Source organism: Triturus cristatus, chromosome 7 (genome assembly GCF_964204655.1).
Source record: "Triturus cristatus chromosome 7, aTriCri1.1, whole genome shotgun sequence".
NCBI classification, from domain to species: domain Eukaryota; kingdom Metazoa; phylum Chordata; class Amphibia; order Caudata; family Salamandridae; genus Triturus; species Triturus cristatus.
In genome coordinates this window covers 1,213,513,669-1,213,536,457 of record NC_140590.1, presented here as the reverse complement: position 1 = coordinate 1,213,536,457, position 22,789 = coordinate 1,213,513,669, and the positions used below count along the sequence as shown (strand labels likewise).

Here is a 22,789-nt window from a genome sequence, read left to right as displayed (position 1 = left end):
TCAGGTAGCCCTATGGAGCCCTTTTTAGTCTTTTGCTAATATGAATTGTATTTTGTATGTAATTTGATTGTATTATGTTTTAAATTAAATTTTGGATGTTGTGAAACTTTTATGGTGTTCTGCACGTGAAACCGAAGAAAGTTGATTTTGATTTGATCAATCCTTATAATGAGGGTACTGATATTAATGAAACTCTTCATCAAAGCTCTTTAATAGAAATTCAGAAATAGAAAATGTACTTGTAATAGAAGCTAATCCTGCTAACTCGATCCTTTTAACTCTGTTACTGAGCAAACCACTTGGTCAAATATTTTAGAAACTTTAATAGTTCAAAGGAAACAGATCCATTGAAAAGATTACCTTAGTAAACGTGATGCTAAACTACCCTGGAGAAAAAGGACTAACGCTATCAGTGACCCAAAAGAAAGTTTATTTATTTAAAAATTTCATATAAAATATTAAAATGTCAGGAAGACCTCAAAAACATAATGCTATGCGTCCACCCAATGGAGTTGGGGTAAAAGGTTAAAATAGTGAACTTTCAAACACCTGCTAAGTTGAAACTTCAAAGTGTTTTGTGAAGCTCCTGAAGGGGGTAAATCCCTCAGGTGCCTTACAATAGTACATTTTAAGGTAGCCACCCAGCAACACTTTGCCCACCATAAAATGTGTAATTGGTAGAGACATATAAACTCGAAGAACAAGTGTAAAGGTAGTGAAGGTGAATGATTCCAAGATTCCAGGATCAAGTATAATGGGCAACACTCAGAAGAGTCTGTGGCATTAGGTTCAGCACATGTAAAAATTCACACTTGTAAAGATGCAAAGAAATGTGGAGTCAGTCTGTATAACGTTAAGATGATTCCTGGTCACCCAACATTTATTTGGTTTGAGAAGTGTGAACAGGTTACAGGTAATAATACCCCCCCAATCCTGAATAGGGGGATTTTACTGCACAGGTTTTCTAGCATCCTAGCTATATGGGATCTCACATCAGAGGGTACTGGAAATGTTGGATTTGTAATTTATAAAGATAGGAAAGAGTTAACATCAGATTAATTGCATTCTAAATGGTCTTTGGAATGACTTTAAATAAAACAACAGTTTGATAGAAAAGCAATTAAATGCTTTCAATAATGAGGTGGCATGCTAGAGGAAGTTCAATCATTTGATGGTCCGATTGGTGAAGGGGGGATCCAATTTTTTTAATTACTGCATTGACGTGATGGGGCAATAGGAGTAGAATGGTTTGCTTACCTGAGGTTGTGTGTTGAGGGGATCCATAATCTGTTGGGAGAACAGAACATTAACATTAAAACATTTGTTTAGCCTTACAGACAATGTTAATTTAAATAGAATACATTTAATGAAGGACTCTCTAAAATATACACTGATCTGGGTCCTGATATATCCTGTTGTATATTTCTGTACAAAGCCCATGGAGGGCAAATGCCTCTGTACAACCTCTCCTATCTATCTGGTTGCTTGTGCATGTTAGACCAACCATGTAAAAAAGCAGATATGCTTAGTCAGTAAACACAAAGACGACAATCTCTACATTGTTCACTTGTGTTCCTTATTGTTATCTCTCCAACAATCTACATATATGTACATGCACACACACAGAACAGAGAGAAGTGCACTTATGGGGTGTTTTGTAACTGATTAAGTATGACCCACTTCATCTTCTCATAATGATTTTATATTCTCATTGACAAATATTGTTTTGAGAGTAGGTGTGACTTAATTCATAAATTAGAACAATTTGACTCACAGAAGGGCTCTTTTAATCACTCCCATATATAGTAAGTACTGATAACACAACTGGTGTATTGATTCTTCAGAGGAAAAAACTTGTCAAGCATCATATCTAAGACAACCCCATCTGCCTCCTGATACAGGTGGTGTGCATGGAGAGGTTCAATGGCAGTCACAGCGGTTGGCAGGCATTACCCTTGTGTCCATTATTGCATATCACACTAGATTAAGGGACCCAGTCATTACTGAATGGAAGGTGTGCAGCTATAGCAAGCTCAAAGGCTTGATCAGTAGGCTTATCAAAACAGGGATGTAGCCAACAGGAGCCTGGACCGGCCAAGCACCCCATAATAATGCGTGCCCTTTAAGTGCAACTGGCAGCAGGCAGGGCTCACAGATCAAGTTCAAGAGAAAGATTTCAAAACAAAATTGTAGCTCATATTAACACTTCCCACACCTGAGAATTTGTTCAGCATTAAACATTTGTACATTATGAAACAAATATCAAACCCATTCCTTCATTTTCAAATCATAAGTGAAACTGCTCCTGCATGGTCAGCTATAAAAAGTATTGAGATATAGAAGATAATCATAATGCAGTATAAATCACTATAATATATGCGTCACTAAAATGAAGGCTTTCTTTGTCAACTTTCAATTTTTTAAAGTGGGCCTCTTTCTCTCTTTAGGAATCATATCTAAGACAACCCCATCGGCCTCCTGATACAGGTCACACTAAAATACTGACTCTTGGTCACAATCACAGAACAATTAAATGGCACGGGACACTAATGCATAGGCACTGATTGGAGGGGCACAATACTGAAGTACTGACCTGTGGTTGCTGACATTGGTCATAACACTGAGATACTGGTACAAGGACATCTTATAGCAAAACAGGCTTTGATACTGGTACTTAGAAACTAACATGGCCATTGGGTACTGCAACACTCCAAGGGTTACTGCCACAATGATACTGCTTGGGAACACAGACACTGGGACATGAGGAACTGTCACAGACACTGATATAGGGATGCTGCTATTGGCACATGGGCAATGGCGCAAAATAACTGACATTGGTACTTTGATGATGGCACACTGACTCAGGGAAATTGACAGGGTGCAGATATGGATACAGGGGCACTGGATTTGATACTGAAACATTAACAGGGAGATATCAATGCCCCAGAGTCAGTGTACCAGCGTCTAAGTCCAAATGTATGTTTTTGATCCTTAATCATCATTTAAATTGGACTGCCTGCCAATCAATTTGAAGGCACTCTGGAGGTAGCCACCAAATGAAAACGAGACCAGTACAGAGTGAAGATCTGTGCTAGAAATCTATTACTGCCATACCCTATCAGTGGTTTGGGGTCCACTCACGTTTTGGAAATATTAGTGCAGGGGCAAAGGGTGTTACTTAGGAGGCCACCACAGCATTACTGAATGCCAGGCCTGCCAAATACCAAGGCTGCCTAGTTTTGATTTCAACTTGTGCATCCTTCTTCTGTGACTGTGTTATATCTAGTGTATTTATTTATACATCTTCCTTTTTGCTTTGACACTTCCTGCTCAGCCAGTGTGAATGTGCTGTGTGGAATATTGGAGTGGTGATGATGCGACTGAATGTTTGGGGTACCTTTGAGATGAAGTGTGTAAGTTGGAGTATGTGCTGAGCAGCAGGAAGGCGGCTCCTGGTGGGGCTGTTTTAGGGGCTGTTGGACAAAGCTATAGATATACTTACCTGCAACTAAGAGAAAAAAAACTTCTAAAACTACACCTCGGCTACTAGACTTTCATTACAACATTTTGGCGACGACGATGGAATACGAACCTATGCTTGCAAAGCACAATGGATTAACAGAAGCTGGTTTTGCTGTGATTTATTTACAAGTTTAATTGGATTGTGCTTGGACTTTCTACCTTGAATTCAGGTGCGTGGTCTTTGTGTTGTTCAACTCGATTAATGCTGCGGGACCCCAGCAGTCGTATGAACTTTTATTGCAAAGCTTGGGAGAGGCTGTGGAACCAGTAATGTTCAATTGAACTATGTTATCAAAGAGGCTGGTCGAGTTTGGTAAGTTGCACTATGCTGGGGCCATGCCAAATTGTGTTGTCAAGCGTGCATGCCCTTTTTACCATTAAAATGGTGCTGCGTTTGAATGGGCAGAGAGAAGTTTTTTCTGAGTGGTTTACACACTCCTTACCATTGCAACGGGGTTGTGTGAAGGTGCTGTGGTTAGATCTGTGGTTTCTCTGTTGCTATCCAGGAACGTGACCTATCCAAGGACGTTTTGGAGCACTCACATGCCTGAAGCCACCTTACGCCGTACCTGCCACTATCTTTGTGTTTCCAGCCAGCAGGCAAGCCCATGGCTGTACTTCAGGCCACAACTTCAAGGCCGCTGTCTAGCCCACTCGATTAGCCCGGCGCGCAACGAGCAGGTAGTTGAGGCCAGAGACATGAACCACCACCAACCTCAGTCACCGCAGCATCCCGGGGAACAGCAGCTCAATGAACCCGAAGACATGGAGATGGAAGCTGGCGGTGCAGATGATCCTCTGAGGATTACTCTACATCCAGTTATCAATGTTAATGTAGCTGTGGCTGATGGTCCCAAAAATACTGAAGAAGACATGGAAGATGATACAAGTTGACATTTAGAAGCAACCTTTTAGTTTACAGTGGAGCGTTTCAGCAGATTAAGTGAAGCAGTCCTGAGTCTGCCTTGCTTTGTATACAACCTTTCATGGAAGTTAATGGTGATGCCTCAATATTACCCAGGCTTCAACTGGTCGAGTTCCGAAGTTTTTTGGGGGGGACTAATGATTCCTGTGAGATAACACTCACAGGAGATTTTGTGTGTCTTAATTGGGTACAGTCCAGTTGCTGCAAGACATGCTTGCTGATCTAGTGTTTTATTTTTAGTCTTGTTCCTTTAATTCCCAATGATATGCTGTGTTATGCCATTGTTTCAGGTTTTTAATGTGCATTATTGTTTTCCTCAATAGTATGCTCAGTTTTGCATTGACGTCATTAGTGCTATGTTCCTGTGTAGGTTTGAATCCCTACTGGTGTGCAAGTTTCCTGTGTGTGGGTATTTTTGCTGTGTTTTAGCTGTGATAGTTTATTTACAATGTAGGTGTTTTTTTTAGTGTGCGCAAGTTTCTTTTACTTTGGTGTCGCTGCTGTGGTGACATATTTCTTTCTGGTCTGGGGAAAAGTTTTCTGGTGTGCAAGGTTAGAGTATCGCAATTCTTGGTCTGTCACGTTAGATTGCTACATTTTCACATGCCCCTTTCACAAGGGATTACTCTATGGGTGGAAGTCACTCATTTCTACATTGTATGCTACAGGCCTTTACATGAGGGATGGCTGTATGGGTGGTGGTAACCCATTTCTACATTGTACTTTACATACCCTTACATGAGGGATGACTGGATGGGGTGTATGTCACCCATTTCTACATTTTACGCTTGATGCCCTTACATGAGGGATGGGGATTTGGGGTGTATGCCGCCTGTTTCTACTTGTTTCACTATTTGCTCTTTATTTCGGATGTTTGGTCGGGTGTATCTCACCCATTACTACAATTTTAGCACAAGCGTTCTTTTATATATTATTCAACTTGCAGTTTTTTTTTCTTGTATGTTTAAGAGTTTGCTATGGATTGGTTGGTGTGCGGTGCTGTGTCACCTGTCATGCTTGTCTGGCCAGTTGGTATGGTTGATGGTGATAAAAGGTGCAGTATTGTTTTTTATCTTGTATGCTGATGTAGGACTGATAGGGTTCATCCTTAGTCTGCTGTCCAGTAACATATGATTTTAAAGGAAATGCTTTTTGACCAGCTTTCTTTTGCCATATTTTATGTGCTTTATAAAGGGGGAGGGTGTGTGCTATTTCTTGTGTATTTATCTATGCATCTTCCCTATTGTCTCTTTGCATGTTCCCTCACGTAATGTTTTATACCATCTTGCATTCGTACATTTTATGTGTTTTATAAGGAGGTGCATATGTTATATCTAGTGTATTTATGAGCAATGGCGGAAGTGCTGGGTTAAGGATCCGCCAGCGGGCATGAATCTCACCTGCCAGGTAGTGCCTACTTGACTGATAATCAAGTGCCGCCGGAACACCGAGGGAGATCAGTACCAGGCTCCTCACCGGCCAAACATTGTGTAGAGCAGAGAAAACAAGCTCTGAACAGCAGCGGACCCAAAACCAAAATGGCGACCGCTGGACTCCGGGGCTGACACCCGCCCCTGTGGGTCAACTCACCGGGCCCTGGTCCCACGGCGCCCCCCTCATGGGTGCCGACTTCACCATGGTGGTGGTGAGGAAATTGAGGAATGGGGAATAGTAACCAGCCCTGCGACAGTCGTCCACCGGTGCCCGCCAGCTGTGGGAGCTGGAGCGCGACCAGCCACATAAAATACGGAAGCGCCCTGTAGTACAAACAGCCCACATAAGCGCTCCCATGCACAATGGGGACCCCTCAACAAAGAGCCACTGCTGTGGGAACATTGTACACACCGACTCCAGGTGCGCCTGGAGTCAAAATGGCGGCCATCGAGCAGACGTGGTGATCCCGGAACCATTGAACACCCCTGCGGGCAGCGAGAGGTGCCTCAGAGACAGTACCTGGACAACGTCAGATCCCAGCAGTGGTTCGGCCAACGGTGGGTGACAGTGTGCAAGGGAAGACTCAATGAGTAGCACACAGAGGTCTGCGGGTGCTCTCCGGTCACACCGACCTCTCCCCACATCATGAAACAGTTAACATAAGCGAGCAGGTGCCCGCATATCACAGGGTAGCACCGTGGGGTGTGAGGAGCCCATGCCATGGCCCCAGGAAATGACAGGAGCCCCCCGGCGCCTGTTAGCTGCTCCGACTCTCCCCCCGCATCTAAAAACAGAGGGTGTGAGACTGCAACCGGACATAGAAAATACTGAAGTGCTTCTGGGCACAAACGTCCCATACCGGCGTCCCTGTGGACTGTGGAGGGGGACCCTCAGCGAAGAGACATTGTTGAGGGAGGTCCCTACACACCGTGCCCAGGTGCATCTGGAGTCAAAATGGTGGCCACCGTGCGGTGGCGGTGACCCCAATACTGAAGTGCACCCCTGTGGATGGCAAAAGGAGCTTCAGGAACAATACACAGGGCACAACAGGATCCAGGCGTAGCTCGACCAACACTGGGAGGCAGTGCACGGGGAGAGAATCAGCACAGAGTGCATGGGGGTCCATGGGCGCACTCCTGTAGTGCGGACCCCCCTTTATCACCACACCAACCAACAGCCAGCACAGGCAATCAGGTACCCCCACGACGCAGAGATGCACCATCGAGCAGGAGAGGCCCATGCTAAGGTCCCAGTGAATGTCGAGAGTCCCCTCAGGAGAACGAATACAGGTACACCAGGCGCTTCGACGGCAGCCACCATGTGGTACAGCAAATTCCTGGGGCAGGCGCTTTCCCCCGGGAGTGATGAGAGGGGCCTCTGAGACTGCATGCCAGCCATGAGGAGGGCCTGCCACTGAGAAAGCAGCAGGAGGCGGCGACCTCAGAGTAGACAAACGCAACGTGCCATGCGGGTCAGAGGCTTACCACACAGCGATCATCCCCTCCCGAGAGGGGGCACGACTCCCCAGACTGATCAAGCAACACTTAGCCCGACAACATGGGTAAGCAGCGTGCCACTGCAGGCTCGGCGACATCCATGGCAACTCAAGACACCTCCACAGGTGCTAGACCACCACAAAAAGAAGCTGTGACCCCACTAGAACTGACCCTCTCTGCAAAGATGGATAGAGTTCTGGCAGCCATCAAACATTCGAGGGTATCAGTGGAGGAGAGGCTGGGGACCATATTCACAGACATCACCCTGCTCAGAGACAATCAATGCAAGCTGCAGACAAAGTGTCAGATGTCGAGAAAATAATTGTCTCCATGCAACCCTCAATCAAAACTCACCAAGAGTCTCTACAGACCCTATTAGGGCACATGACAACCATGGAGGAACGCATAGATTACCTCGAAGGTCGCTCGAGGTGCTGCAACATCCATGTCCTGGGACATCCGGAGGGAGTTGAGGCCACTGACCCCGTCGTATACATGGAGGCATGGACCAAGTCCTTTATGCCGGTCACAGACCAGACTGCATTTTTATACATCGAAAGGGATCACAGAGTACCAGCACGAAAACCCCCACGGGAGCCCCTCCTTGCCCAATACTGGCGAAATGTCTACACGTCAGAGACTGTGACGCGGTGCTCAGGGCAGCCAGACAGCACGGCCCTATCCAAGTTGCGAACAAACAAATAATGCTCTTTCCAGACTACTCCCGAGCGGTGCAACGCCAAAGAGCTACATTCCTTGATGTTAAATGCCGCCTACGACCGGAGGGAATACAATATTCTTTACTGTTCCGAGCCAGGCTTAAAATCATGCTCGAGGGGTGCACCATATTTTTCACTGACACAGAGGAAGCCCGCGACTGGGCAAAACTGTCAGAAGTATCCCCGCGTGAACGAAATATCGACAGGCGGCCAAAGACGCAGCGCAGCAACGGACGCTGCCCGAAACGACAAAGCAGACGAGCCATCCCGACATGAATGCCCAATCCATGGGATCCCCAGATCCGGAACAAATCATAGCTGAATGGCGGAGGGCCCTGCAGGCTGCTGCGGAGTTACAACCATCTTTACCCGCTGCAGACTCAGACAGAAGTACATACATCTCCTTGTGAGAAGAGGAGGAGGGCAGTGATGGGACGATATCCCGAGTGGACTCAGTGACCCCACTGCTGGTCACACCACAGACTGTAGATAAACTGATATGATCAGCAATCTGTAGATCATGTGCACAGGGCAACCCAGTCAGCCACACTACAATGTAAGATGAGGTATGTGCAGCTCAGCTAGCGACAGCTTGTTTATTCCTAGACCACCAGGCGCGAAGTGATCCTGCAAATGCCACCAGTGAGAGCCACCTAGTAGCTCTGCGCTGCCACCCCCCCTAATATTTCACCGTTTTCTTCATACACTAGAATGAGTATGGATGTATCGCAGGTACAGTACACGCACACGCGCATAGATGAGGTGCTGCAACCATACTTGGGCTATGGGATCAGACTAAGCCAGGATTGTGCTGCACAGTTTGGCACGGTGCCTAGTTACCCACCCCCCCTCCCGGACCCCCAGCATCGCTACATGGCACAGAAGGAAAATGTCACCATCCTCACCCTGAACGTGCGGGGTATGCATATGGCACGCAAACGATATGCAGTATTTGCATACATAATGTGGCAGAATGCACAGATCGCACTGCTGCAAGAAACCCACTTGGAAGCGAAGGAATTAAACAAACTGCGCAAGCGCTCGCGCTGGATATTCTGTGCCACAACATATTCAGCCTATGTGAGGGGGAGCTATCCAGAACAGTAGACACGGCGGGCCATTATGCTCTCCTGCACATGCTTCTGGATGGCCAACCAGTGGTACTGCGCAGTATCTACGTGCTGAATACAGACCAGGGATATTTTTGGGACTCACTCACATGCCCATTAAGAGCATATACCCAGGCCCCATGGATATTGGGAGTGGACTATAATTGCGTGCAAAATACCCTCCTAGACAGATCTTACCCGCTGCTTCTGGCCTCCCCCATAGAAGCACAGGTCAAATGCTTGGCAGCATGGGCAACACATTGGGCTTTGACTGATGCATGGCGCTCCTAATATCCGGACCTTTGATTCTATTCATTCCACTCAATCCTGCACGATCTTAGGGTCCACTTGGACTGCTTCCTCTGCTCCCTTCCCAATTTGTCCAAAATACAAGAGGTCTAATATCTAGGTAGGATCCTATCCGACCATGACACCCACATGATCACCTTGACGTGGCGACCACCCAGGGCCTTGGTCTCCACTTGGCGCCTGCCCACAGACTGCTTAGAGGACCCAGTATTTAGACAAACTCAAGCGATGCATATACGGGATTACTTCAGCGAGAATGCGCATACAGCGACCACCCTCGCAATGGAATGGAGCACATTCAAAGTGGTAATCAGAGGCACATGTATACAACACATCTCAGGGGGGTGCAAAACCCTAGAATGAAGAATAGCTGAGAAGGAGCACGCACTGGCCACATTAACGCAAGCAGTGGATAGGAGGGAAGCCACACCGACCCAAGTAGCAAGTGCTAAAACCGCATATGCAGAGGCACTAGCAGATCTTCGCAGGTACAATTTTAGAGCACACGCAACGAAGATGCACAAGGAAGGTAACAGGGCAGGCACGCTGCTGGCCTGGCTGCTGAAACAAGACACTACCCTCCCACCGATCACCGCGATATGCAATGCAGCCGGTACCCTGGTACATTCACAAGCTTCCATCCTCGAAGTCTTTCAGCAACACTACACACACCTATATGCGGCCCCCACCACAGTAGACTCAGAATCACTCTACCGATTTTTAAACACACTCCCCCTGCCTCGTATAACGTGGACAGATCGGTGCACATTAGACGAGAAAATCACTGCATCGGATGTCACGGAAGCACTGCAGGCGCTGGCTACATGCAAAGAGCCTGGCATGGACGGCTTCCAGCTGGAGTTTTTTCTTACCTTCTCTATACAACTGGTTCCGCAGCTGGTAAAACTATACAAGTTTGCTTTACATGAGGGAGAGCTACCATAATCCATGTGTGAATCGGTAATAGTTTCCTTTCCTAGACTGGACAGGGACCCCCACCTTGTGGGATCATACCGGCCTATAGCCCTGTTGCCAGCAGACTATTAAATATTCGGGAGAATACTGGCAGAGAGATACTCCACAATCCTCCAAACCCTGATACACAGCCGGATCAGTGTGGGTTTGTGCTGGGGGGAACCACCGCCTCCAACAACATCTGGGGCTTCATGTAGGCAGCCAAATACCGGTCGGTAACGGCCTATTTTCGGTAAATATGCCATTACCGACCGGTATTCAGACAAGTGAGATGTAGGAGTCCAAAAACCACTTTTCGGTAAATATGAGGCGGTAAATACCGAATCATATTTACCGAATTCTAAAATACCGATTCAGATTTACCGAATACATACTTAACGAATCGGTAAATATGAAGTGGTAAATATGAAGTGGTAAAAAGTAAAATGACATGTAGGAGCACTCGGTAATTAAGAAATCCAGGAAAATCGGTAAATAAGAGTCGGTAAATAACACGGATTGAAAGCAGGTGGTAACCATCAACAATGCATATAAGCAATCCCAAAATGCAACAGCGTGGACAACATGGCCGCTATGTACGTCATTGCAAGGCGCCTACGTCTACAGGCAGCAGGACTGAGGGTGTGGCGACGGGAGGAACAAATCTACAGACAGCGCATCACACTATTCCAGCTGACTGATGCAGAGATACATGAGAGGTACAGGCTAGACCCCGAAACCATCATGGACTTAATCAGGGACCTACAGCCACTCCTGGACCATCCAGTAAGAAGGGCGCACGCCATACCCCCACATGTGCAGGTGCTCTGCAGCCTACATTTGTTGGCATCCGGCAGTTATCAGGTGGTGATAGCTGCGGTGGGTGGGGTATCCCAGAGTTGCCTGTCACGTTTCTTCAGGAAGTTCCTGGATGCCATGATGCAGAGAATGCACCACTACATAAGCTTCCCAAACACACAGGCTGCACTGCAGAAAACAAAAACTGACTTTTATCACATGGCACAGTTCCCCCATGTCATCGGCTGTATTGATGGTACACACATCCCAATCTGTCCACCAGCTGATACAGAGCACATCTACAGGAACAGGAAGTCCACCCACTCCATCAATGTGCAGGTGATCTGTGATGCAGGGAACATCATCACAGATATTGTTGCTAAGTTTCCTGGGAGCACCCACGACTCTTACATCTTCCAGAATAGTGGGATCTACACACGACTGAGTGCCGGAGAATTCGGAGAGGGATACCTGCTAGGTAAGTAACAGTGACGCCCCTTGAAACCTGCAAATCATAGTGTATAGAGGCATGTTACTGATGGTTCCCTTTTACTCATCCAGGCGACAGTGCATATGCATGCCGGTCATTCATCCTCACTCCCTACCTACACCCAGCAACCCAGAGTGAGAGACGATACAACGTGGCACACAAAACAACACGCAATGTGGTGGAGCGCACGTTTGGACTACTGAAGAGCAGGTTCCGCTGCCTGCACAAGAGCGGAGGCGCACGCCAGTACAAACCCATCACCTGCTGCAAGATTATTGCCACTTGTGCAATGCTGCACAACCTTGCCACGAAAAAAGGGACAGATGTGGAACTAACATATTTTGAGGACAACGAGGATGAGTCAGGCCAGCCAGAGGGCAACGCAGCTAGAGTGCCAACTGCAATCGATGGGAGAGAGAGACGGGCAGATATCACATGCAACTATTTCTGAGTAAGTAAGGGGACACAGCGAGTTGTGAGATGTCCTGACGTAGTTTTAATGTGGCACCACGCCATGAACACATGAACAGGCCAATCTGGCAATATACCATCTATACAAGGAGTATGTCCAGGGTTACGTCACCCAATGGGAAGTGGCTAAGCAGGGCCACATCAATGTTTGCGCATACGCGCTGCAGTGGTGGATTGCACGGCCTGTGCATCCTCACTAGAGCCAACCCCAAGCCGCCTGCTGCTCCTGCGTGCTTCTGGGACGGGGGGTGTGATGCTGCTGCTGGTGTCGATGCTCTCCGCAGCATCCCCTGCAGCAGTTGTCGACGCCTGACTAGTCAATAGCACCCCTAGTGCACTTGTCACCTGCACCATCCCCCGAGACAGGTCGCTGCAGCACTGTGTTAGGCCCTCCTGCATCGTCACAGAGCGCCGGCACAGCAGAGAAGTCGCAGTTGCCAGACGGTTGAGTGCCCTGCTGGTGGTGTCCCTTCTCTGGCGTTCCCGGCGCCGTGCTTCGATGTCAGCATCTAATTTGCTGCACAACTGCTGGATTGACTGGGACATGTCCCGAATGCCCGCAGCCATGCCGCTAATGTTAGTGTCCATGTTGACTAATGTTGTCTTCATCACCCGCATGTGCCTCTGGACTGACATGACTGCCTTTGATTGCAGGCGCTGTTGCTTCAACATTTGGCCCTCGAGCCCCAAGAAGACACCATGGCCGTCAGTGGGTGCTGGTGGACTCTGGACACGCGACCTGCGGCGCCCTCTTGCTTCCGTCTGTGCTGCCTGTGAGGTGTGGGGCACAGTGGCATGGCTCCCTTCCTGGGGCCCGGTGCGGTCTTCAGGGCCCATGCTGTCGTCTGACGAGGTGTCTAAGGCTCGTAGCCTGGCTGCTGGACGCCTCCTCTTTCTCACACCTGCAAGCGGAGATGTGGCCGGTGAATCGAACATGAGTGGCGATGCTGGCTCTGGTGGTGGTGATGCTGGCTCTCGGTGAGGTGATGCTGGCTCTCGGTGAGGTGATGCTGGCTCTGTGTGCGGCGAGGCTGGCTGTGTTGGTGGTGCGGCTGCCAGTGGGCCTGCTCCCTGGTCTGCACTTGTGCTGGCTAGAGGTGATTTATGTGGCCGGTGTGCCGTCTCTCCTGCAGCATGCCCTGTCCTGCATGATGTCACATCTGTGGACAGAAATGCAACATTGGCTCAGTGTCCCCGAAGGGCTGCATTGCAAGCGTCACAATAAATCATTTCACATTCAAATATGTCCCCTGTCTCCTTGTGCCTCGAGTGCGTGACATGCCTTGTTGCCCTGTAACATTTACGTCATGGTTAGTGTTGCCCTGACTACATCTCCCGGAATGCATTGCCTGTCTGCACTGACACGTGTGGACTGCAGTGTGATTCTCGTTTCACAATGGGGGATGTGGGATAGGGGTAGGGGGGGCTACATTGCTGTGCTTTCGTCTTACCTTGGTGTGTTGCAGCTCTGGCAGAGCTGTCGGCGTCCCCAAGACCCACGACGCTCTCTTGCTCGATTGTGGCCGCCACCAGCTCCTCCAGTTCGGTGAGGGCAGGTGCCCTGTTGGTTCCACCTCCGGTCTGGCTGGCCTCCTTCTGGATGTCGCCCATCTTCCTCTTGGTTACAATCCTGAGGTCATACCAGCGCTTTTTGAGGACCTCAATGTCCCTGTGGGTCACTCCCACAGCATTGACCTGCGCCTGGATGGCCAGCCATATGTTGCGCTTTTCAGCCTCAGGCACTTGCAGGGATTGCCTTCCAAACAGCTTCTGGTGCTGCTTCACCACCTCCTCCACCAGCACCTGGAGTTCTTTGGGGCTAAATTTCAGCTTCCTCCGCCTTTCCCCTCCGTCTTTCTGTGTTCTCTGGCTGGACATGCTGTTCGTTTACCCGCTCGCACATGCAACGGCTCCCTGACTCTCCTCTGCACTCCAAGCCTCTCCAGGGTCGGCTAATTATGTACACCTGCCTGGGTGTGGCCACTTCGGCTAATTATGTACACCTGCCTGGGTGTGGGCACTTCCTGGTTGGGTGGGCTGTCGTTGCACTGGATTAGCTGTTTCGTCAAGTCATGTGATTTGATGTACCGAATCCGTACATACCGATTCGGTATTTTCCGATTCGGTAAATACCACCTCGGTATTTTCCGATTCGGTACATACCACCTCGGTATTTACCGATTCGGTAAATACCACCTCGGTATTTACCGATTCGGTGAATTCCGATTCGTATTTACCGAATGTTACCGAATCGGTAACTGTTACCGAATTTTTACCTACATATAACTTACCGATTCTAATTTACCGATTCGGTACGGCTCGGTATTTAAGAACCGGTAAAAATTATTTACCTACATGAGGCCCTAGGTGCCTTTTTCATGTACAGGATCAGGTTCTCAATCATTTCCCACTCGCAGCATGCCTGGTCCTGGACCTTGAGAAGACCTTCAATACTCTGAATTGGCGCTGCCTCCTCCGTGTCCTAGGGCAGATGGGACTGGGACCTTGCCTGCTTGCAAACACTAAGCTCATATACACTAGACCGACTTCCAGAGTGAAATTGGGGCCCTACTTGTCGTCATCATTCCCAATACTCAGGGGCACAAGGCAGGGCTGTCTGCTCTCCCCCCTGCTTTTCACAATGGCGATGGCGATGGAGACAGTCGCGATCTGCCTTCGCAGGGAGGGAGAAACATGCGGGCACGGTTCACGCGGTGTCTTAATACGCAGATGATGTACTCATCTACATCTGTGACATCACATCAGACCTCACCCCTATACTTGATACCCTACAAGTCTTCGAAATGGTAGGTCTAAGGGTCAACTGGACTGAGTCCACAATATACCCGCTCTCAGGCGATCTCCCTCCCCAGCAACTGCTAATGGGCGGGCAGCACATATCATGGAGCGCCAAAGCAGTTCGATACTTAGGACTACGGCTATTCAACATGTGCTGCTCCAGTCCAGGGTTTTTCTTTGTATTTTGGGGCTTCTAATGCTGTTTATGCCAATATAAAACAAGACTAAAAGTTACGGAATTCAAAGAAAAAAAACCTGGCCTGGAGTAGCACATCACACATGGACTTGGGAGGCCTAGCAGCTGTGGGTGTGGCACGTTGCCACACTCACCTCCTGCGCTGTGACATGGTTCCCTCAACAACCCATGCCTACCTCGTCTTTCTGTCCTGTGGACGGTTCGGCTGAGGTTTCTCAGGCAGGAACCAGGAACAGTCACCAAAGTGCTGACTAACAATGAGACCATATATTTGTATGCACCATGTCTTTGTACTCAAAACCATGCCAATTGTTTTCGTACTGACGTTAAAACTCGTTCACTTATTATCAATGGTTGCTATTAAAAGTGCCTAGGAATGGAGTATGTACCATACATTTTCCCAAATGTACCTTCATGGATAATACTTTATTACCCAGAAGTGTTTTACTTTCAAAACACCATTTGTCATTCATTTTCTGAAAAATTCCCAATGTTTCTTTCTCACTGAGGTGTCAATGGCACAATTCAATATTAGTTATCTGAAATAACTGCCAAGGTTAAATACTTTGAATACATTAAAAAATATCACCAAATGTGTTGCGCCTTTTAAAATTTCACACTTCTCTACCTTCGTTTTAAACGATACTATTGGGGAGTGGCATGTATGTCCACTGTGAGACACCTGTTATGCTATGGTTATCATTTGGGGCGCGGCCTCCCCAAATCATGTATACCTGATTATTGGCGCGCCTCACACAGAGTTTGTTGTGTTTTTAGATGCAGTAGGACACACTGAAAATGTGTAATTGTATCTGAAATTTCAGGCGTGTTCTTAACTGAGGGTTCCATTTTCTGCATTTAGGAATGGACTAAGCCCATGCGAAAATCAAGCCAGTGCCCAGCTAGGGGCAATGAATGCTTACTTTATGCAAATAGGTTCAGATGGTAAGCAATATTGCTCATTTTTGGAGACTACAACATATTTTTCATCTTCAGACTTTGACCAAATGCACTAGAGGGAAAGGCAGAGAAGGCAGAAAGAAGGAGTAAGTGAAAGATAGGAAAAGTGTGGGACAAGAAAAAAGAAGGGATAAAAACCAACCTTTAGGAGTGAGACAAAGAGACAAGAAGCGTAGGGTGGTGCCAGAAAGAGGCATGAGGTACAATGAAGACTGAGAAGGCTTGGTTTTCAGGAACCCCAGCGTTCAGCAGGCTCGGCTGCAGATTCACAAGAAAAACATTTAACCCAGCACTTAAAATTATTTTTATTTTTTACAAACTTCATCAAAAGGGTGTTTTCTCCTGTCCAATGGCTTTGAGATGCAGAAGCAAATCTGACTAGACCCAACATAACTCTCCTTAAAGGATCATGAGATCCAATAATTTCACATGTAAGAATCTGTCATCATTTTTAATTGTATTGAAATTTGAAGAAGTACACTGCTTATTATCAGATTGTCATCACTCTCTTGCAGGAAAATATACATTAGCCCCGGCCCTGTTGCACACATTATGCAGTTCTTGTTCAACTAATTGCACAAAAGGGACACATGCATTCTACATGCGCCCCATTTGATCTCTTTGAAAACTAATACATGACTGTATAGTAGGCCAAATTGTCAGTAACAGAGCAGCTGTTAATTCTAAGGGTCGCTGGACCGTCCAGCCAGGACATACTAACGTGCTCCCAGTTTCTGTGCAAAGAACATGGCAATTTGAGAAGGTCAATCACAGGTGTTTTTCTATGTAAAACAGTGGAATGTCCTGTCATTTTCTCCATTCATCCTTTGTCTTTGTGGAATCTTTTGCTTTAAGCCCAGATCTGGGCGCTATTCTCAACTATATTCAGCACTCTACTTAGAGATTTCTAGAACGATGGCACAGGCACGCAAAAATGCATTATGTTATGTATAAATCACAAATTGCAATTGGGTAGCGAGTTAACAATTCTCAATTTGGGTTTGTTACCCAATACCAATTCGGTATTTGTAAGGAGTGTGTTTAGGGTGTCCCTTTCAAATCCCAATTCAGATTGGTATGAAGTAATGTTTTGCAAATGATTCTGGTCATAGAACATTACGTGGTAAGCCTTTTTGAATTCGCCTTTGTGAATGATGACAAAATATTTTTTTATGAGTTCGCAATGATCCTGTTGACCACAGCCTACTCATAAAAAATGAAACGTGCACTCCTATAAGGATATTCAATTTGGTTTATTTAAAATGAATAACAGGGATGGTGGTCTGCTGACCTCAGCAGGCTACTATCCCTGTGATGAATGCAATTGCTAGCAGGTTGCAATTTGCAACCCTACCTCATTAATATTCATGAGGTAGGTTTAATTGCAAAGTACATAGGGTGGTTCATAAATTACTACACTGGTTTCAAAATTGCTGGTCACAAATTGCCACCAGTTCTTAGTCCATCTGGCCCCTAGTGACCAAATGCTGATGTACCCATGCAGTTTTTCCCAGATGTTGTACTACCTGGTCGGCACAGTCAGTCCTGCTAGCAATTGAGTCTTAGGTTAGCACAATTGGCTCAGTGAATGCTTTCAAACTTGTGTAAACTATAGCAACGATATACATGTTGACCCAAAGGTGTTGTGTTCTAATCATGGAATAAAACACTTAAGTGATAGGAGTAACGAAGCCTTCTATCTGAATTGGACAACAACATTGTGGCAGATATTATTGTTTGAGCCTTCTTAATGTGTAACTTGGAAATAACAAAATGTCAAGCACAGGTGGACACAAAAATACGGATTGTCTTTCAAAAATATACAGCAACCACGGCAGGTCTGTTCTGTTCCCATCTAGGGAGCAAACGAACCTCCCATAGCATAGTGGGTGGATGTATTATAAAGTGGAGGTCTCTGAACTCCGTGCTGCATGAATCAAACCCAAATCCTCATCAAACTGTGAAAACAACAGAAAACCTCAGAATGTCTCCCCGATGGTACACAATCTTCATATGCCCATATAAGAAATTGGGACTATTAGATGAAGGAGGTTGGCATCCACCTCAAATTACATTCACAATCCTTGTCAGGGTGAACCACAAATCACACTAAATAAACCTATACTTAACTCTCTGGTAGCTTGGCACAAAAGCAGTCAGGTTTAACTGCAATGTGTAAAGTCTATATGCAGCACTCAAACAATTAAATGTTCTGCATAAAGTAATAACACAACACCAGAAAAATCCTAAACCAACTCAGAGAAATAGAGAATATTGTAATAATTAAAATGACATCAAAATGACAACAATCCAATCAGTAGAACCAGAGTTATCAATTTGTACAACAACTGTGGGTATTTGTTGCTCCAGACCGGGTAAAAGTCACAAGTTCAGGCCAGTTGTAATGGAGTGCATGCTGGCCCCAGGACCAGGTTTGTCCCACTGAAAGGTTTTACCTTCTGACTTTGATTCAATGCTGCTCTGGGCTCTGCGGGCCTTCCGTCACTCTGCATCAAATCTGGTGATGACTTGGGTTAGGACTTGCACGTTCTTCAAGGCTCAGTGTCGAACCTAGTGAAACCTTCAGTTAGGAGCCGACGGCTCTTCAGGGATCTACTTAGGACCTTTTGAAGCTTTTAGTCAGGAGCTGCATGGCGCTACAGGCTTTGCAGCAGACCCGGTGAAGCTTTCGGTTAGAAGTTGAGTAGCTCTGAGGGGCTCTGTTTCAGATCTAGTGAAAACTTCCGTTTAGGAGGGAAAAGTGCTCTCTGACTCCTGCCATGAGTCCATGACCTTGAGGACAACACTTGGCAGTCAGGACTCATGCCCACAGGGGCCATCAGAGGGAACCAAGTTGGGTCCAATTGAGTTTGGTGAAGTAGGAAGCAGGAAAGGCCTTTGGAAGCTTGTTGTATTCTTGTAGCTCAAATGGGAGGACAGCCAACTGACCCTTGGAGTCACTGCTGGGGTCCTAGGTTCAAGTCAAGCAGGGCCTGTCTTCCTTTAGGATTTTAAGAGAGCAGAGATCTTCAGAGGTCAAATAGTGTACTGATTTCAGTTTCCGGGGATTCTACATTTATGTCCAGGGTCAGCCTGAGGATGGGAGACAACATTCGTCTAACAATAAAAGTGGTTCTGGTCAGTTCCTCCCTTTCCTATGGGTATGGCTCCAGTCTGGCTAGGGAAACAAATGAAGGGGCAGGGCTTGTGCCAGGTTCTTTTGTGTGGGCCGGGGCAGGCCCTTTTGAAATGTAATTGGAACATGAGCACGGCTCCTCTGCAGCCATCCTGTCAAGAAGGCCCAAACCTCCTTGCAAGGTCCTTTGTCTACTACCTGGAAGCAAATCACTTCACACCACAGGATAACAATTAGCCATCAGGTAACCCTGGACCTGGCAGAAAGTCACATTTGGCTTAGACAGCAAAATGTCAGCTGCTTAAAAGTGCTATTTTCAAAACAGTAATTTAAAATCCAACTTGACCATAAGGTTTAATTTTAAATTGATATTAAATTGAGCCCATGACTCATATTCCTAGCTAGTCCCAAATAAGGCATTAAAATGTAACCTAGTGCTGAGGGCATGGCCAGCCAGACAAACATGGCGACGCAAGTTGCTAGTGCTCCGTCTTTGCACCCCTAATTATCCTGCTAAACATCAATATCCCCTGCTATCCGGTCACAATCAAACGGCACAAGCTTCCCTATGCAGCAGCAGCACGCGTTCGTGGCCGGAGAGGAGTGGAGGAGACAAGGAGAGCAGCGTTTAAGGCCCTGCAAGACCTGATAACGAGGTGCGCGCTGGCGGCACAACGCTGAAGCCCGCGGACGCGGCCTTCAGGACATTGGCCCACGCTGCCGGGCTCACCAGGGGGTGTGGACAGTCATCGAGAGGCATTGTGTTCCCCCGGCGAGGAAGGCGGGGTGGTCGCTGCTGATGGGAAGTGGCAGACGCCCGTTGTCTGCCCAAAGCACCTGCTCGCCTCCATGTCAGGTTGTGGAAAAGTGGATTTCCCTGTTCAGTTATGTCCCCTATCTTGGACCCCAACGGTTCTATATGCATGTTACAAGTACATGTATGTTCTCTCCAGTTCCAGTTTTGAAGACGCAAATACATGTGCGTCCACCGTCAATATGTTCTCTGTCAGATCCGCCATCAATGGGCTGGATAGTCGACTTCTAAGTAGGAAAGGCCACCGACTTTATATGGCTCAGTTACTCCATTTTTACAGTTCAGGCAAGTAGGCCCGATTCTGTCCTCAAAGCTTTTCCCTGCTCTCTGTCTCTGACAAGCGTCAGCTTGAGCTCGCAGCTGCATCCATGAACTTTGTCCTATTTCTTGTGCAGCTAACGGTGCCTGCCTCGGCCAGTTTAGCCTGTCTGCCAAGAAGCTGTATTTCACCTTCGAATTATCTACTTTGCTCTTCAGCCGATGCATTCCTGTCTAGTGATTTAGGTAAACATTTCCTTTAGCTCTCGTGCAAAGGGCTGTCCTCCTGCAAGTAATTCATAGCCCAGTTGCCATGGAAAGTTTTCTGCCTCTTGCATCTCACATAGACACTTAGACGTTTGTGCACGCACACAGTCAGTATAGAATAGATTATGTTCGAAGTCCTTCAGTCCTTCCTTGTGGATAATATAGTTCTTTAAACATAGGATGTTAGATATGATTTAGGATTAGGTTGGCTTGACCCTCAGACTTTTCGTCTCCACACGTAGAGTTAATGTCAAGCCCCCTTCACCCCCTAGTTACACGTCAATTACACGTCATGCTGCTGCGCGCGCATCTATGTCAAGTATTATCTTATAGAACCACCTATATTTGATAACTTTAACCAATTATGTTTCTTTTTACTCCTTATTACGCCTAGTTTCGTTTATGTCACTTTTCTTATCAAATGTTACGCCTCCTACATTCGTTTCATTATAATGTAATAACTATAAAAATGTATGTCTAATAATAAAGAATCGTACTTCACTTCCTGAACTTTCTTGGTGACGGAACCTGAAGTCCGCCACTCGAGTAGGCTATTCTGGAATAAAGCCCATTCAGAAACCTCTATTACCACGGATTCTGCCTCTCATTATTCTGAGCTATTTGTTTAAAGTTCCAGCATTAAATTCAGATCGATAATGGATAAATATATTTTATTTACCACATAATGGCGCCCGAATAGGGACACTTTCTCATCTCACGCGCCGGCGGTGCGTTGCAGGCCCGGTCTCCTGCCACAGCTGGACGGACCATAACGCGTACCAGCAGGATTTCCTGTAGCTCCCTCCGGTCAAGCGGGGGCGACTGAGACTGCGATCAACCCAGACGAGGCGGTGAGAAGCGCAAAGTATCCCGACCAGAGCCTAGCTGAGAGAGCAAGATCCGAGGTATCCAGAGGCCCACCAGGTCTTCCGAAGTCCCGATGTCCAGAGAGTCCGATGTCCGAAATCGAGTCCAGTGTCCGAGGCCTTTCGTTGTGAGCTACTCGGTGAGTACCATCGCCGGGGAGGCGTGTTGACGTGCACATAGGTTGTGCCGGTCAAGACGGATTTGGGTACACAAATCCGGTCTGCACTGTTTAGCAGTGTATATGTACGGTTTAGCCGTATATCAAGTATTCCGAAGTGCTTGGTGATTAGTCATGCAGACTGTCATCATTGTTGGTCATTTTTAAAAATGTTTAGTGTTTTATTTTTAACGTGCTAAATGTCCTGCATATTGTGGTATGGATGATTGTTTTACTGTGCTTTGCTCATTATTGTGTTTTTGTCCTAAGTGTGTTTAAGTTTAAGTATCAGATCAGTTACGTTCAAGAGTAAGTACCAGATTAGCTGTTGACAATATGCCGCTCTTTTCAAAGTTAAGACAAATTACTACTCGAAAAGGGGTGCTTGAGGAGGCAGTCCCTATTCCTCCTAGGGACACTCCAGGGCATTTCATGTATCATAAACATGGCTTAGATGCCATATTATTTCTAGATCTATGGGTGGACTACACCAAAGAGTTACCAGAGAATCAGAGATGGCCCGTAGCTGGGACCTGGGATGCAGACTGTATCATGAAAGTAGAAGAAGAGTTGTGGAAGAGGAAAGCTAGACAGTCACAGAAAGACGCTATTGAATTATGGCGTAAAGAGTCGCATAGGCGCACTGAAAAGGCGCTGAGACAAGAAGAGAGAAGTAAGGAAAGTGCAAATAAGGTCCGAGAGAAGCAGTTGATTGAAGAAGGTACACGAGTACAAGCAGAACAAACAGAGAGACAAAGAAATGCCCTTATGAAAGGGATGTATCCCCTTCTGGCCGAGGGTTTGCCTCAAGCCACTACGGCCATACCTAAAGACTTGCCAACCCCATTGTTTCCAATAAAGGTACATCCTAAAGGACATCCTAGAACCGCGGAAGATATTTTTCTTTCCTCATATTTAGATGATACAGTTCCCGAATATGCTAACCCCGCACCGCACAGACCGGCTGCTGGGGGGGTTCAACATCAAGATCAAGTTCTTGTCCCGGTACCACCGCAAGCTCCGACACAAGTCACGACACAAGCTCCGGCAAGCACATCTGCTGCCGCGTCTGTCCCCGCAACTGTTTCCACAGCCGTGTCTACACCTG

At 46.9% G+C, this 22,789-nt stretch overlaps 1 protein-coding gene across 1 annotated transcript in view; it reads right to left on the bottom strand.

Annotated features, from left to right (window-relative positions):
- Positions 1–22,789, bottom strand: part of LOC146811634 (transmembrane protease serine 9-like) — a 1,785,969-nt gene that overhangs the window by 1,692,865 nt on the left and 70,315 nt on the right. Inside the window, exon 2 of the mRNA XM_085618610.1 lies at positions 1,258–1,287. Within this exon, the coding sequence (XP_085474736.1) occupies positions 1,258–1,287 (30 nt within the window). The remainder of the gene's footprint in view (positions 1–1,257; positions 1,288–22,789) is intronic.